At 41.0% G+C, this 13,942-nt stretch overlaps 1 protein-coding gene across 2 annotated transcripts in view; it reads right to left on the bottom strand.

The window, feature by feature from the left end:
• Positions 1-13,942, bottom strand: part of si:dkey-106n21.1 (solute carrier family 23 member 2) — a 41,894-nt gene that overhangs the window by 15,864 nt on the left and 12,088 nt on the right. For both annotated transcript variants that reach the window (XM_046394866.1, XM_046394868.1), the window contains exons 3-7: positions 9,077-9,234; positions 7,264-7,447; positions 5,507-5,688; positions 2,533-2,650; positions 1,405-1,561 (exon numbers count right to left, since the gene is read on the bottom strand). In XM_046394866.1, the coding sequence (XP_046250822.1) occupies positions 1,405-1,561; positions 2,533-2,650; positions 5,507-5,688; positions 7,264-7,447; positions 9,077-9,234 (799 nt within the window). The remainder of the gene's footprint in view (positions 1-1,404; positions 1,562-2,532; positions 2,651-5,506; positions 5,689-7,263; positions 7,448-9,076; positions 9,235-13,942) is intronic.

The raw sequence follows: 13,942 nt of genomic DNA, 5'->3' as shown, positions 1-13,942 counted from the left end.
TGGAGGTAGCATAAATGTTTCTCTTTCACACAATTCGTACAATATACCCACATGTGACATTTGTAATGAATACAAACTTTCGTGGGGAAGTAATAAGCTGTCTCAGTATTGAAAATGTTTAAGAAAAAGAGTTAAAAACTGTCAAAATACACTGGACATGAGATCAGTCACTTCTGTTTTAACAAGAATATCAATGGGAGAATCAAAGGAAGACAAACAGTATTAACTTCTGCCTAGCCAAATTTTCACTATGTAGACAAAAGTATTGCAGCTGACCATCACACCAGCAGGGACTTTAATGATATCTCATTCCAAACAACTGGCTTCTTTTGATCTGCTCCTCCACGTCGAAAGGAGCCAGTTGAGGTGACTCGGGCATTTGTTTCGAATGCCCCCTGGACGCCTTCCTGGGGAGGTGTTTCGGGCATGCCCCACCGGGAGGAGGCCCCGAGGAAGACCCAGGACCCGCTGGAGGGACTATGTCACTCGGCTGGCCTGGGAACGCCTTGGGGTCCACCCGGAAGAGCTGGAGGAAGTGTCTGGGGAGAGGGAAGTCTGGGTATCCCTGCTCAAGCTGCTGCCCCTGCGACCCGGTCCCGGATAAAGCGGAAGAAGATGGATGGATGGATGGATGGATGGATCATTCCAAACACACAGACATCTTTGCAGCTATAACAGCTTCCAAGTTATAAGTTATGTAAGCACAGTGTCAAGGAGTGCACCCAAGATTAGTGTCACCAATTCAGTGGGCACAGTGCCAGGATTTCAGTTGTGGTTGGGCCAAAGTACCCTATACAGACAAAAGTATCCAGACACACCTCTTTACGGAGTGTTTGTCGGGAGTTGGGCTTGGCCCCTCACTTCCGGTGAAGGGAAATCTTTTGGACAATGCTATGCTTCCAACTTTGTGGCAACAGTTTGTTGAAGGCCCTTTTCTATTCCAGCATGACTGTGCCCCAGTGCACAAAGCAAAGCTCCATAAAGACATGGTTGGATGAGTTTGGTGTGGAAGAACTTGACTGGCCCACACAGAGCCCTGACCTCAACCCCATCCAACACCTTTGGGATGAACTGGAACGGAGATTGTGAGCCAGGCCTTTTGGTCCAACATCAGTGTGTGACCTCACAAATGCTCTACTGCATGAATGGGCACAAATTCCCACAGAAACACTCCAACATGTTGTGGAAAGCCTTCACAGAAGAGTGGAAGCTGTTAGAGCTGCAAAGCTGTCTGTGTGTTTAGAATGAGACGTCATTAAAGTCCCTGCTGGGGTAAAGGTCAGGTGTTCCAATACTTTCATTGGGATTATATTAGTTGTTTAGTGTGTATCGTTGAGGTTTAAACGATCGGGTATGATTGCATATCCAGGTTCAGAGTATGTTTAAAAATGTGATGTTTATTACCTGGGTAAGGCACGTGGAACCAAGGGGCATTTGCCACAGCATTCAGGTTGATGTCGGTCCTGGCCGAGAAGCCGTACTCCTCGGATTTTGAAGGAAAGACGTTGAAGATGGTCAGCAAGAAGCAGACCAACCAGGCACCACACATCCCGAACAAAGCCTAGAATTCATTATCAGATGCAGAGTGTCTCAAAGATTTAAACAGAATTTCCTGCAGGACTTTATTCCAGCGGTCATTAAAAGAAATGTGTCATGCTGCTTGGTGAAAAAAGCCAATGAGTGCAATAGTGTGTCCGTTTTGTCACAGTGTAAATAACTTTCACATTCAAACAGCATACAAGCCTGAGTTCTGCTTGACTGTAGCTCTCACACTGACAAGGTATGTCGCTGCATGAATGACAAGCAGGATCAAAGCCATTTTAAGCAATTCTTAAATAAATAAAGGTTTAAAAACATTCTCTGTGTTGGCCCCTCACCACAGGCAATATATACCTGACAGGTATCATCCTTCAAAAGACTTTGACAGGGGTTTTGTTTGCTCAAGTCAAAAAAAAGAGAAAAGATTTAATTTAAAAGGAGATTTCTTAACACAGAACTCCCTCAAAGTGAGGGAACATTCATCTTACTGGTATATATGTACATTAAAGTGACAGTATCTACCTGGAGGCTCCAGGAATGAGAAGAAGAATGAGAGTATAAATGATGCGCAGGTATACACATCACCAAACGAAAGAGACACAGACAGTATTTCAGTTTGAAAAATCTGATGACTCTATCTAGCCACTTTACCACCCTGTCTGACTGAAGAAAATGTAACTTAACTTCTACTAAAATTAAAAAATATATATACATAATCTATCTAAAATTTTGATTTGATTTATTTGATTTTTAGGCCAAAACAAAACAAAAAAACAACAAAAAACTGCTTCTAAGATCCCCATTGTCAGTGCAACATTTTTAAGCCTGTATACTGGATTGGCAGACTTTGGCTTGCTGTTGGGTGATTATATATATTTAAAATAAATAAATAAAAAAATAAAAGCTTTATGAAACAATTGTCCTAAAATAAGAAAAATGTTTTGATCAAAAACAAGCAGAGCGCATGAGATCTGATTACTGTTGGCAACTCACAGAGAAGAGCTTGAAGAGTGGATACTGGAAAACCGACCACTTCTTGTCCTTGTAGGCAATCATTGGAACATTAACTTTGCTGAGATACTGAGAAAACAGGAGGATCAGACAGACTGTGCTATGGGAAAAACAAAGGACAGGGAAAATGCGTCACTCACACTCAGTTCCCTGAAGGCCTGGCCCTCGTTCACAGCTCCTTTGGCAAGCGTTCATACATCACAGTTATGAGGCGGTCGGAGCAAGAATACACATGTCACTTTACACAGCAGGCATGCACACATAAAACCCCTTGTTGCTGAAAGGATTACGTTTGAGTATGAGTGAAAGTGTGGTGAAAGCGGTAATTTGAACGTTGTAAGACTTCACCTTGTTCCCTCACTTTGAATGGCATTTCATGCTGCACACAAAGCACTTCATGGTGTGCATGAAAATGCTGCATGCTGAGCGTGAAATGCTACAAGACCAATGCCAGTGACTTGGGTCATGGTCGCTGCCTTGTGAACACTTTTATAGGGTCCACCGAACAAACTTCCGGGCAATATTTAAGGCTCTTTCTATGTTGGAGTAAAGGCTGTAGGAATCGTCTGTATCTCTCAGCACCTGTGTGCCTCACATAAGGAGCAAATCATCCGAATCTGAATATTATGATTATCTGAAATACCGATCCAGATTAAATTTATGACCGCAGTAAAATCAAGTTAAAAGTATAGCTGGACATATGGAATGAACAATGTTTTTGAACTAGAAAAAAATAACAAATTCTAAGAAAGAGCAATTTATCTTGTTGAAAAAACAAGGGCGGGGCCAGGAGGTTTGGAAGGTGCAGCAGATGCTGAGGCTTCCTTTCATGAAGTCCTCAGCTGTGAGAATCTTGAACTCTCAGTGCTCTGAACTCTGAGCACTGAAGGGTTTTCAGCCTTTTCCAATCCCTCCATTGTTTATTCTAATGCAATACTTATGTTTAAATCCTGTCCTCAAGTAATAAATAAAAGATGTCAACATTTTATGGATATAATATTGATTATGTTTTGGAAAAAGACTTCCACATTTCCCCTGCACTGTGTCTTATGACAGACTGGCAGTCTGGTAGAGTTAAATTACAACCATACAATGTTAGCATCTCTGCTCCAATAAGCTCAAGGCTATCCTGAACAGTGACTGTTGGGCTGGGGGTGGGGGGGTGGGCACTCAAGTATAAGAAGGATCATCCATATATGGCAGCGTGAGGTGGATGTGCCGAGCCTTTTAAAACCCGCAACGATCACTCTACGTAATGGCTTTAGTCTGAATTATCTGGAGATAAATGAGATAAATGAAGACCCATTTCAAGGGCTTGGACATGGCAGGAGTGAAGGTAAATAGAAGGGCAGTTCATGAGGAACAGTGAGTTGCAGTAGCAGTAGCTGAGATTAAGTGAATTTAAATAGTGGTTGTGAATGATTACAGACGTTTGACTGCACAGAAACACGCTTTTGGTGGATGAATGGGATTTTTATATGACTTCTTTCTCTGGGAATTCAATTCCCATGTGTTCCCATATTTTATCTCTATTTTATCTGTATTTGTAAAGCTGATGTTTGTCATTGATATATTGCTTAAATATATCCTCATTAATCTTATTAATTCATTATTAGTGAAGTATTGCCATTTCATAGTTATTTGGAATTTCATTCCAAATAGGTGTTGATGCTGATGTTTCTGCACAGTTCAACAGCATCACACACTACAGCCTCAGAAACGACTGCAGAGTTAAATAAACTCTTTTCTAAAAAAATGTGTAAACTAAATGACAGTAAGATTTATTGGTGGGCGGCTGAATGTACATGTACTGGAGGCATAGGCAGAGACAGATGACAAATCCTCAGAGATAAACCCAACTGAGCAGCTTTTGGCACACTTCCACCATCATAAAAAACATCTAATTAAGCAATGTTCATCTGTTTAGGAGAGCTCTGAGACAGTCTATGAAAGGTCTAAGAACTGACCCTTTGTTAAGCCCTGCCACTACTGTTAACCACTGCTGCTCTGTCCAGCTGTCTGAGCTGGCACACCTCCCACTGCCTGCCCTCCATGAGGAAACATTATCTAATTGTTGGAAATACAGAGAGAAGCAGACAGAAAGGTCTACGATGTGTCTGGAGGATATATCCAGGATGTCAAACTGACTCAGCAGTGGAAAGATTTAAAAGATTAAGATAGAAGCTAAAGCCTACAGTTCACAGTGTGAAAGTGAAGCGCCATACCATCTCTTTGGTGATCCAGGTGAAAAATTCACCGCCTTTGTTGTTTCCTTGTTTCGAATTAAACCCTTAATTCAATGTGTTAGTTGCAAAAATGTTCTGACTTTTTTGCTGTTTTTCACTGCTTCTCTGATGTTCTGCTCTCTTTCCCTTCTCTCCATATTTTCAATCCAACGCGATGAAATTTGGGCTTATTTCAACCAAATTAGTGATTGTTGAAGAAGTGGAGCTTGTCAGTGGCAGTTTTAGGAAGCACATTTTGATGATCTCAGTTGCCAACAAGGATTACTTTGCAGCCCATGTCATGGCTCTGCACTTCATGTATCTACTAATCCCCACCCACCAAAATATATAAACACGGGGCAAAGGTTTAACAATACCAGAATTCCCCTTTAAAGAGTAACTAAACCTCTAAACCACTTTTCTCTGCTGAAAATCAATTTAAATAGATATTTAGTAGTGTTACTGATCAATTTAGGACCAAATCTTGACATTTTGGTGAAAAGTATGTAAATGTTACATTTTGTGTTACAAATATGCATATAGCAACTGCCCTCTACAGGTTGAAACTTGACTATTACAATACAAGTCTGTGAGTGACTAGTCTGGAGGCAGGTGATGTTTTGGAGGCAATCTACATTACCAACCACCCCAAAATCAGAGAGTACACACACACACACACATTCTACATACATTCAAACATGTTCATATGCTCAGTGCAACACATCACTTACAGAGCAGCCATTCCCCAGTGACCCCCGGACTTCTTTCCAGCTTCAATGAACAGTGACAGGCCGATGAGGTTGATGGTGGGAGCGATGGCCAGAGGGCCAATGTATTTCAACACGAGGCCCACGAGCCCAGAAAAGCCCAGGACAATCTGGAGCAGAGAGGACACCAGGATGGCTCCCTGGATCTGTGGACACAAGGCAAGATGGACACAACTTAGATGCATGTGTCACACACCTTTAAACTTTTCTTTCTTAAAGCAACTGTGAGAAACCTTCACTTGATGATTCCGATGGCCTCCATGGACAAAAGCATTATGAGCACCATCGCCTCCTATGATAAAGTTCTTACAGATGTACAGAGAGGAGGTGATGTATTTGTAGCTATGTAAGATTAATAGCGTCTATTATGTCTCCATAGTCATAAGCCAACAGAGATATATATGATGATAGCCCAAGTCTTAAGTCCAACATAAAATATTACGTTCAGGCCAGCTCTTCTGCCACTGGCTGGCTACACAGAAGTATCAGCTGCTGTCCCACCATACTAAACAGTGTCTTTCCTCAGGCTCCTCAGTTCCTCCCCAGCTCTCCACCATAAAAAATGGTTTTAATTTTCAGAATCTGGCCCGGTGGCAGCCATTATGAATAACTATATAGAAACAGCCTTTTCTTCTCACTGTTGGTTTGCTTATGTGGGTCATACTGTAGAGGCATCGGCATCACATTGAAACTGTTTCTTAACTAAGTTTTCTATGTGAAATTAACTTATAAAAAACTATTAACTTACAATGAACTATTGACTTCCATCACACTATATCAAATTGTTTGACAGACAGTGCAAGTTGAGTCTTACAAAAAAATACAACCCCTGCTTGGGGTACAGTGGTATAAAATACTCAAAAGTGGAAATTATTTTAGATAAAATTGCAAAGATTGAGGCTGATTCATTCCAAGACATAAAAAGAGCAATGTTTAAGGAATGTGGCGTATTGTGTGATGGAAAATGGGTCTATGCTGTACTATTTTAAGGGTCTCAGCAGTTTTCACGTTTTTGCACTAAACAAAACTATTCGGGTTTTGTCGAGATAGGTTCTCATTCATTCGAGTCATGGTAGTTGAAGGACCAGAAGCGAAGGCAACCGAATATCTTTAGGTTGTTAAAGACGTTTCACGTCTCATCCAAAAGGCTTCTTCAGTTCTGAGACTGAAGGGGAAAACCAGCTGTTTAACCTCTAGTAGGGTTGTCACCTTGGGGTTGGTCATGAGGGTCGTTGACACTTCGTACCCTCATGAGTCGTTATGGTCACATGAGCCAAAGTGTGACTCCTTAGCGAGTCAGTGACCCATTGGAAGCATTTAACTACAAACATCTGCAATTTAACATACTTTATGGGTTCTGGCTTTTCTTTTATTTGGATTTTACTTGTATCTCCAATTTTTTCAATTTCAATCAAAAAATTGACTTTAATTTACAATGAAACAGAAAGATTATTCAGATTTGGACCGATAGTTTAAAGATTATTTATCAAGTCTGGTATGCAAATCTTCTAAATTGGTGAATTTTGTGTGAGCTTTCTGGATGCACACACATAGAGATGAGCAGAAGGTTATGAACCATTAGACTGTTTTTTTCAGCACAACATCAAGGTGTGAAAAATCAAACACAAGCTTGTGGTTCCCTCCAAACCATTACTTTTGCTATGACCATCCAAAGCGAGCAGTTGGATTCCCTAGCTCTTCAGGCTGAGCATTTTACATACCTCTCGCATTCGTGTCATCCAGACCTCATCCGAATTTTGCATTTGCAGAGAACTGGTGATGTTCTGCATCTGCACTGACAGCATCACAGATGCTGTGGGGGCTGGACACTGCCACTTGGGCAGAGCGAGAATGGCCAGGGTCGGAGTGATGAAACTGAAGGTCCCACCCTGGAGGATTGGTAACCTGCAATTCAGGAAGGTGAGGGGATGAAAGGTCAGAGGTCACTGAACTAAAAGATGTCAGGCCACTGGGGACTAAGATGATCTGGGTCTCCTCAACAAAAGCTTGAGGGGAGCGCTGAGACTTTAATGAGCAGTTTGCTGTTAGCATAGTCTCATAGAATATTAGTGCTTCTTGGGCAGACTAATCTTACTTTCTCAACATTTACTTTATTCTGCACTAAGATTTTCCTCTGCAGGCTTCAGTGCATTGTTTTTCTCTTTTATTTTTCTTTCATATTTGCAGTTTTAATTTCTCATCACAGATGTATGTTGTCATCATTCATTTGAAGAGCTAACCTAATATTCGGACGGCTGCACACTGTCAACTTTGGAAGAGGTTGTTTAAAACTGAAATGCAAACATCTTTCAATAACGTGGATTATCATTATTTTTATATTATTAGTTAACATTGTTAACTAATTTTCATCCACATTTCCCATTTCATTCACAATGACAGAACATATGTAACAACCATTTGTTTTTGCTATCTGTAAGAAAACATCTAAAAGCAAAATTCTTAAGGGGGACCCTGAGGCAAAATCTTATCAAATGAGGGACAGAGAACGAATTAGCATCATTTTATACAAAAAGTTTGAGAACCGCTGTCACAGAAGAGTGGATTATTGGCTTTGGTGTCGGTATGTGCTCTCCGAGTGCCCTTGTAGTTCTCTTTTTGTTTGTTGTGTATGTGTGTGTTTCTATCCTTGTATGCTCTTGTTCCACAAAGCCCTTCATACCACAATTTTGAAAGGCCCAATACAAATAAAGATTAGCTTCCTTATTTTTCAAAGTCAAAGTGTTTGCTGGGATCTCATTTTCCCCCCTTTAAACTTTTCCCAAAATGTGTAGGTGGAGAACTCACACAAAAGCTATTTGCCCAGGCTTACTGTTGCAACATATGCTGATGGGGCAGGAATGTGTGTGTGCGTGGAGCCCTGTACTTTATTGTACTGTGCTGTGTGTGTGTGTGTGCAGGAGGCAGCTGAGATCAATGCATCAATTTCTGAAGGATTTTCCTATCAAAGTGCCAAATGGCTGGCAGGATTTCACATCGCGATTATAAAAGAAAACCACAAATTAAACTGTAAGCTCTGGAGATCATAAGTCTTTGTGGCAGACTATGTCAAAAAATTATCCTGAAGGATAAATCTCATTTCCACTCTGTCATATATAGATCCCATAGGCAAACAGTCTGGCAGTTTAGCTCTACATCAGCTGCGCCGGATGGCCCCCCGCGGGAGGACAGAGGTGGACCACCACATCCACAAATAAAGATTTACGCACGTGCGCATCCTCATAATGAGAGATCTAAACATCCAGGGCAAAGTGTGACAAGGAAAGCATACAAGACTTTTCTCCATCTGGTCGGCATTCTTAACCGGGACATTCCCTCAGTTTGTACCTGCTGTAAATACTAAACCTGACTGATAGAGCTGTTTAAATGAACACCTCTACACAGAGAGCACCTAAGCAGCTCACATGTAACCTGGATGTTTTTCACACACGTGAGAACTGACAACTTCTAAGTAATATTTCTAGATGGCCTGGTACCTCCTGGGTCAGGTGCTGTGAGAGAATAAGGCAGCGTTACCTGGTGCCAACAGACGTCTGCAGTATCGTGCATAATCCCGACACAAAGAATATGGTGGAGATGAGCTGGCTTTTAGCAACGTTGTTGTCCTTTATACAGAGCGGCTCGGCCAGGATGAGCGGGACTGCAATGATGCCACCGAATGCCAGGATGTAATGCTGTGGAAACAGATGACAGGGGTACATGTGGGGACTATTTGGAGTGGAACACAAAATGTTTTCCTTAACACCAACTTCATATTGGCTTCTTTGTTTCCTCTGGGCCTAGCTAGTCTTTTGTTTTAATATGTAAATTGAGAAATGTTTCTCAAAATTAAAGACAGAAGCAGGCGTTCCAAAACTTTGGGTTACTTCTGTAACCCCAGTCGTCCGGGTAGCATACGTGTGATGTCTCACTATGGGATATGCCATAGTGAGACATTGAAACAAATGCTAGGAAAGACAACCGTGGGGTTACTTTGTAACACCAGTTCTGTGAGTAGCAAGAGAGGGAGATGTCTCACTATGGATATCCCAGAGTGAGACATCAAAACGAATGCTAGGAAAGAGAACCACACATTGCAAGGAATGGGTGGAAAATGAGATTCTACAAACCCTTCTTGATGTGTGTATATATCCAGAGAGAAATCCAGAGAGAAATCTTGAAAATGGGGCCAACAAAAAGCCCAATAGCAGCAAAATGTCCATGCTGCTGAGCACTAGATGTTTCTCAGTCAGTTAAAACTTGAATACAGTTTATTGATGTGAAAACACAAAAACTTTGTCAATCAATATAGGGAACACTATTTCTTAATTTCATATCTTTGATTTCCTAATATTTAGCCTCCACTAACAATGACATTCAAACAAGGTTCCAAGTCGGGATCAAGCTGGGGATGTTACACAAAAGGTCACAGCCAATCAATCAGTCAGGACCACCCTTCATCAGTGTTTTCTTTTGTGTGTGAGTGTGTGTGTGTGTGTTTGGTCTGGTATGGAGGAAACAGTCCATCCTGTGTCTCAGCAGGACCTAGGGCAGCTGTGGCCTGGCACATCACATCGTGTGTGGGGTCTCAGATGTTTCCAATGTGTGTCTGATTTCTGTCTCAGCGTAAATCCGGACACACTCTGACTCATTCACGCACCAACCAAGTCCTCAAACCTAAATGGCTGAATGTGTTGCGTGCCATTGCCTTCTGGATGTGTCCCTGACAGCACTGGAGACGGAGGGCTTCACATCACTGATGCTACATAATAACATATCAATGTTGGTCATGTGCCGCCTCTATGGACAAAGATTAGTGTTTAAACTGACAAACTGTGATCACAAAGTCTGTGATACTGAGTAATACTCCAAAAGAAACAAAAAACACTGTGAAACATCTTTTTAATATGGAATTGAATGTGATGAATTTCTCTGAATAAACATCCAGAACCAAACATTACCAACCTCCTAAATGTAGTATAAGTTTAGTACTGGATTGGGTTGCATTATGTTGTATAGTGTCCACTTCCTGTGTGCCACTGAATACAAACTTGCACTTTGCTGCTTTGTTCAAAACCATAAATGAAATGTATGCAATATTTATAATTCAAATGTGTACCTTTTAACAGAGGATACACAGTTCAACAGTCCTGATACAAGCTGATTTGCATGCTGCATTTGTATTTTTCTGTTTCACTGATAGGATTACAGAAGGTGAAAAGAGATATTCCTGTACATCTTGTATCTCTACATCTACATTTAAAAGGCTCAATTGTCCTGCATGTGTGAGTTGAGGGGCTGTGGGATGGTGAACATTGTCATTGACCCAAAAGAAGACTAAGGGGAAAAAAATTAAAGACAGATGTTGATAGACCTCATCTGATTTATGAGGGTATTTTTGAACCTTCGAACTCCCATAAGTCAGAAGAAAATAGCTAAGGTCAATTTCATGACAGAGGAAAAGAGGAGGATTCCCTCAGGATCAAGACCATGTATAAGACCTCATGCCACCACTGACTGCATATTTATCTCTGATTGACAGAAGCTCCTCTTTTCAGCTGTATAAACCTGTTTAATGTGTTTACAACTTCAACATGGAAACTGCAAAAGCGACTCTCATACAGCCTGGGATCAAAGGCTTTTTGGCCTGAGAATATTTCAGTGGGGAATTAAATTGCTAAAGCCCCAGTCAGTTTTTCTGTATTGATTCTCACATTGTTTTCAGTTTGTATAACAGCCACACTGAACAAAATGTACTAAAAAACACCATCTCTGATCCTCCCTTTGTGGTTGTGATGGACGAATCCTTTTCCTTCTTAATCTTGTTGAAAATAAGCCCAAAGGTTCTCAAATATGTTTGAAATATCTGAAAATTCCCAGCAAAGTCCCACAGTTGTTTGTGCTCTTAAGATGTGTCACGATGCTCTCTTTCTCTTGGCTGAGATGGCACTTGAAAAGTCGTTTATTGTGGCTTGAGGTGCATGAAAACGAAAGCACAGATTGTTGCTACCAGGTTTTTCAAAAATGGCCGTTTATTTGGTTAAATCTATCGGAGATTTTCAGACATTTGTATATTTTCTGTCCCCTGCAGGAAGAGAGAAAATAAACAGAGACCCTATCACTGTGTGCCTGCACTGTCTGTGCCCACATATTTTTATAGCAGTATTTTTTTTTACATCAAAACAAGTTGGGCTGTGAATATTAATATATGGGTGGTGTGAATATAATCATAAAATATATTCTGAGAATCCTCGTTGTTATTATCCTTGTTATTATTAAAGAGATAATTGTGCCAGTAAAAAAACTCAGTAGCAACTTGTCATAATCATGAAGTAAGGAGGAACTACTCAGTATGAGCATCATTTTACTTGAGGGAGGCACGGAAGCATAACTAATGAGTAAATGCTTAAGAATAAAGTTTTTCTCAGTAAGACAAAGAGGGGACATTTCTGTCAGGACCAGTGGCAGGCCGTCAGGGCCAGCAAGGCCTTCTCTGCTGGCCTAAACACTGTCAGAAGCACTGACCTACATTTACAACTTAAATTCTAATATTTGTTCCATGAAATGATATTAATTTATTCCCAACAGTTTATTTTCCTCATTTCGTCTAATCTGCCCAGGGCCTTCAGAATCAGTAGACAGTCAGTCAGTTTCTTAAACCAATCAGATTTCAGAATCCTGGCTGTGAGCATTCTTCCGCCCTCTGATTGGTCGGTCAGAGCAAAAGTCACAGCCAAGTGCGACTAGCCGTTCTGAACTGCTCCGGATGATGTACATGGCACAGTTGCGTTTGTAGTGTAGAGGTTTGGAGTTGTCTTAATTGTGTTTCTTGTTGTATTAATAAAGGTAATTATCCTCAACACGTGAAATTTCTCTCTCTCTAATGCCACGCCTTGTCATATCACGTTTTTGGATAGTATTAATTTTTTTTTAGAATTGTGACGTGATAGTGGTTGTGTTACGGGGTGGACTAAGTCAGGTATGTCCCCACTGAAGGCCCAGGTACCAAATGCACAGCCCGCCACTGGTCAGGACTACAGCGAAGTAAAATGTAACCGGTAAAAACTTTACACCAGGGAGCAGTCTACAGAAAGTGTGTGTGTGAGATAAAGTGGTCATAAGGCGGTCAAATGCTGGCAATAGGAGCATTCCAGAAGAATCAAGGTCTAAATCAAATCAAACGCAGGGAGAAAACAACCTGATAGCTTGTGACATGCATCAAACAGAAGAGTTGGCTGGTGACTTGTGCTGCCTGGAGAATAATCCTGCAGATCTTCCTGTGCTATTTACTGACGTGATACAGCAGAAGTCAAGTCCTACAACCAGTTTTTGTTGTGACTGTCAGGGTTTGGTAGTTTTTCACTGTGTTTCCTCAGTGACTCTGAAGTGCCCCAGATGCTCACAAGGTCTTTTGACTTTGTTTTAGTTAACCCCCTGGGAATTTACAGCTTAGCAACTCTTCCGTACTTTATGGAAGGGACTGTTTAAGGTCCCAATGACACACGCCCCCTGCCCCTGTTAATGAAAGCCAGACTTTATTACTGGACTATTTGGCATGGAAATGGTCCATTCTTAACTTAACTGTCAATAGCTTCAATTCAAACAGATAAGTATGAGCCATAAAACGCTTTGCAGTTGAACATCATCATTACAATAGCAGGGCAGTCCCATTAACTTGTTTACTGAAAGCTTCAGCTAATAGTTATCAATTCATGCTTATTTCTTTCTTGATTGTGTTTGAACTTCAAAATGTCATCAGATAGAGGAAAATGGCTATTGCACTATCCCTGTCCACATTGCTGTCTGAGAATGTCTTATTTTGTTCCACCTTACAGCCTGAAGTAACATCATGAGTCAACAGAACACAATCTTTGGTGGCTTAACACCACGTAGTCCTTCTTGAACGTCATGTTACTTTTTTACGTTTTATTTGTGCTCAAGTAAAAACAGTGAGGTTGACAATAAATAAAGGTGCAAGTGGCTTTAAAAACTAGCAAGCTGGAGAAAGGTAACGACCCCTGTGGAAAACGCAGTTGTTGCAGCTGTAAAAGTAATGGATCCAATGCAGAGGTAACAGAAAAGACAATTCCCTTGGACAGACTATGAGTGGCTCCTTTCCATCTTTCAGTTAGGACGTTGGCTCTGGTGTTTTCTCAGGCGATACACATGCCTGCCTCACTAATCTGCTGATCGCATTCAGAACTCCATTTACATTTCCACTGATTCTTAGCCAGCACTATTTATGTGGAAAGTGTTGTTTTGTTAAAAGAACCCTAGACCGTACCTGTGGACAAAAACTAGCTAAAACATGTGACTAGACTTACTCGGCTGGACATCAATAGATCTGATGATTTGTATCCTAATCTACCTGTTAAGTTATTAGCTACCAGCCTCAGTACCTCT

The sequence above is a fragment of the Scatophagus argus genome, chromosome 7 (genome assembly GCF_020382885.2).
Source record: "Scatophagus argus isolate fScaArg1 chromosome 7, fScaArg1.pri, whole genome shotgun sequence".
Taxonomy (NCBI): domain Eukaryota; kingdom Metazoa; phylum Chordata; class Actinopteri; family Scatophagidae; genus Scatophagus; species Scatophagus argus.
Note: the sequence above shows the minus strand (reverse complement) of the source record. Positions and strands in the feature narration are given on the sequence as shown.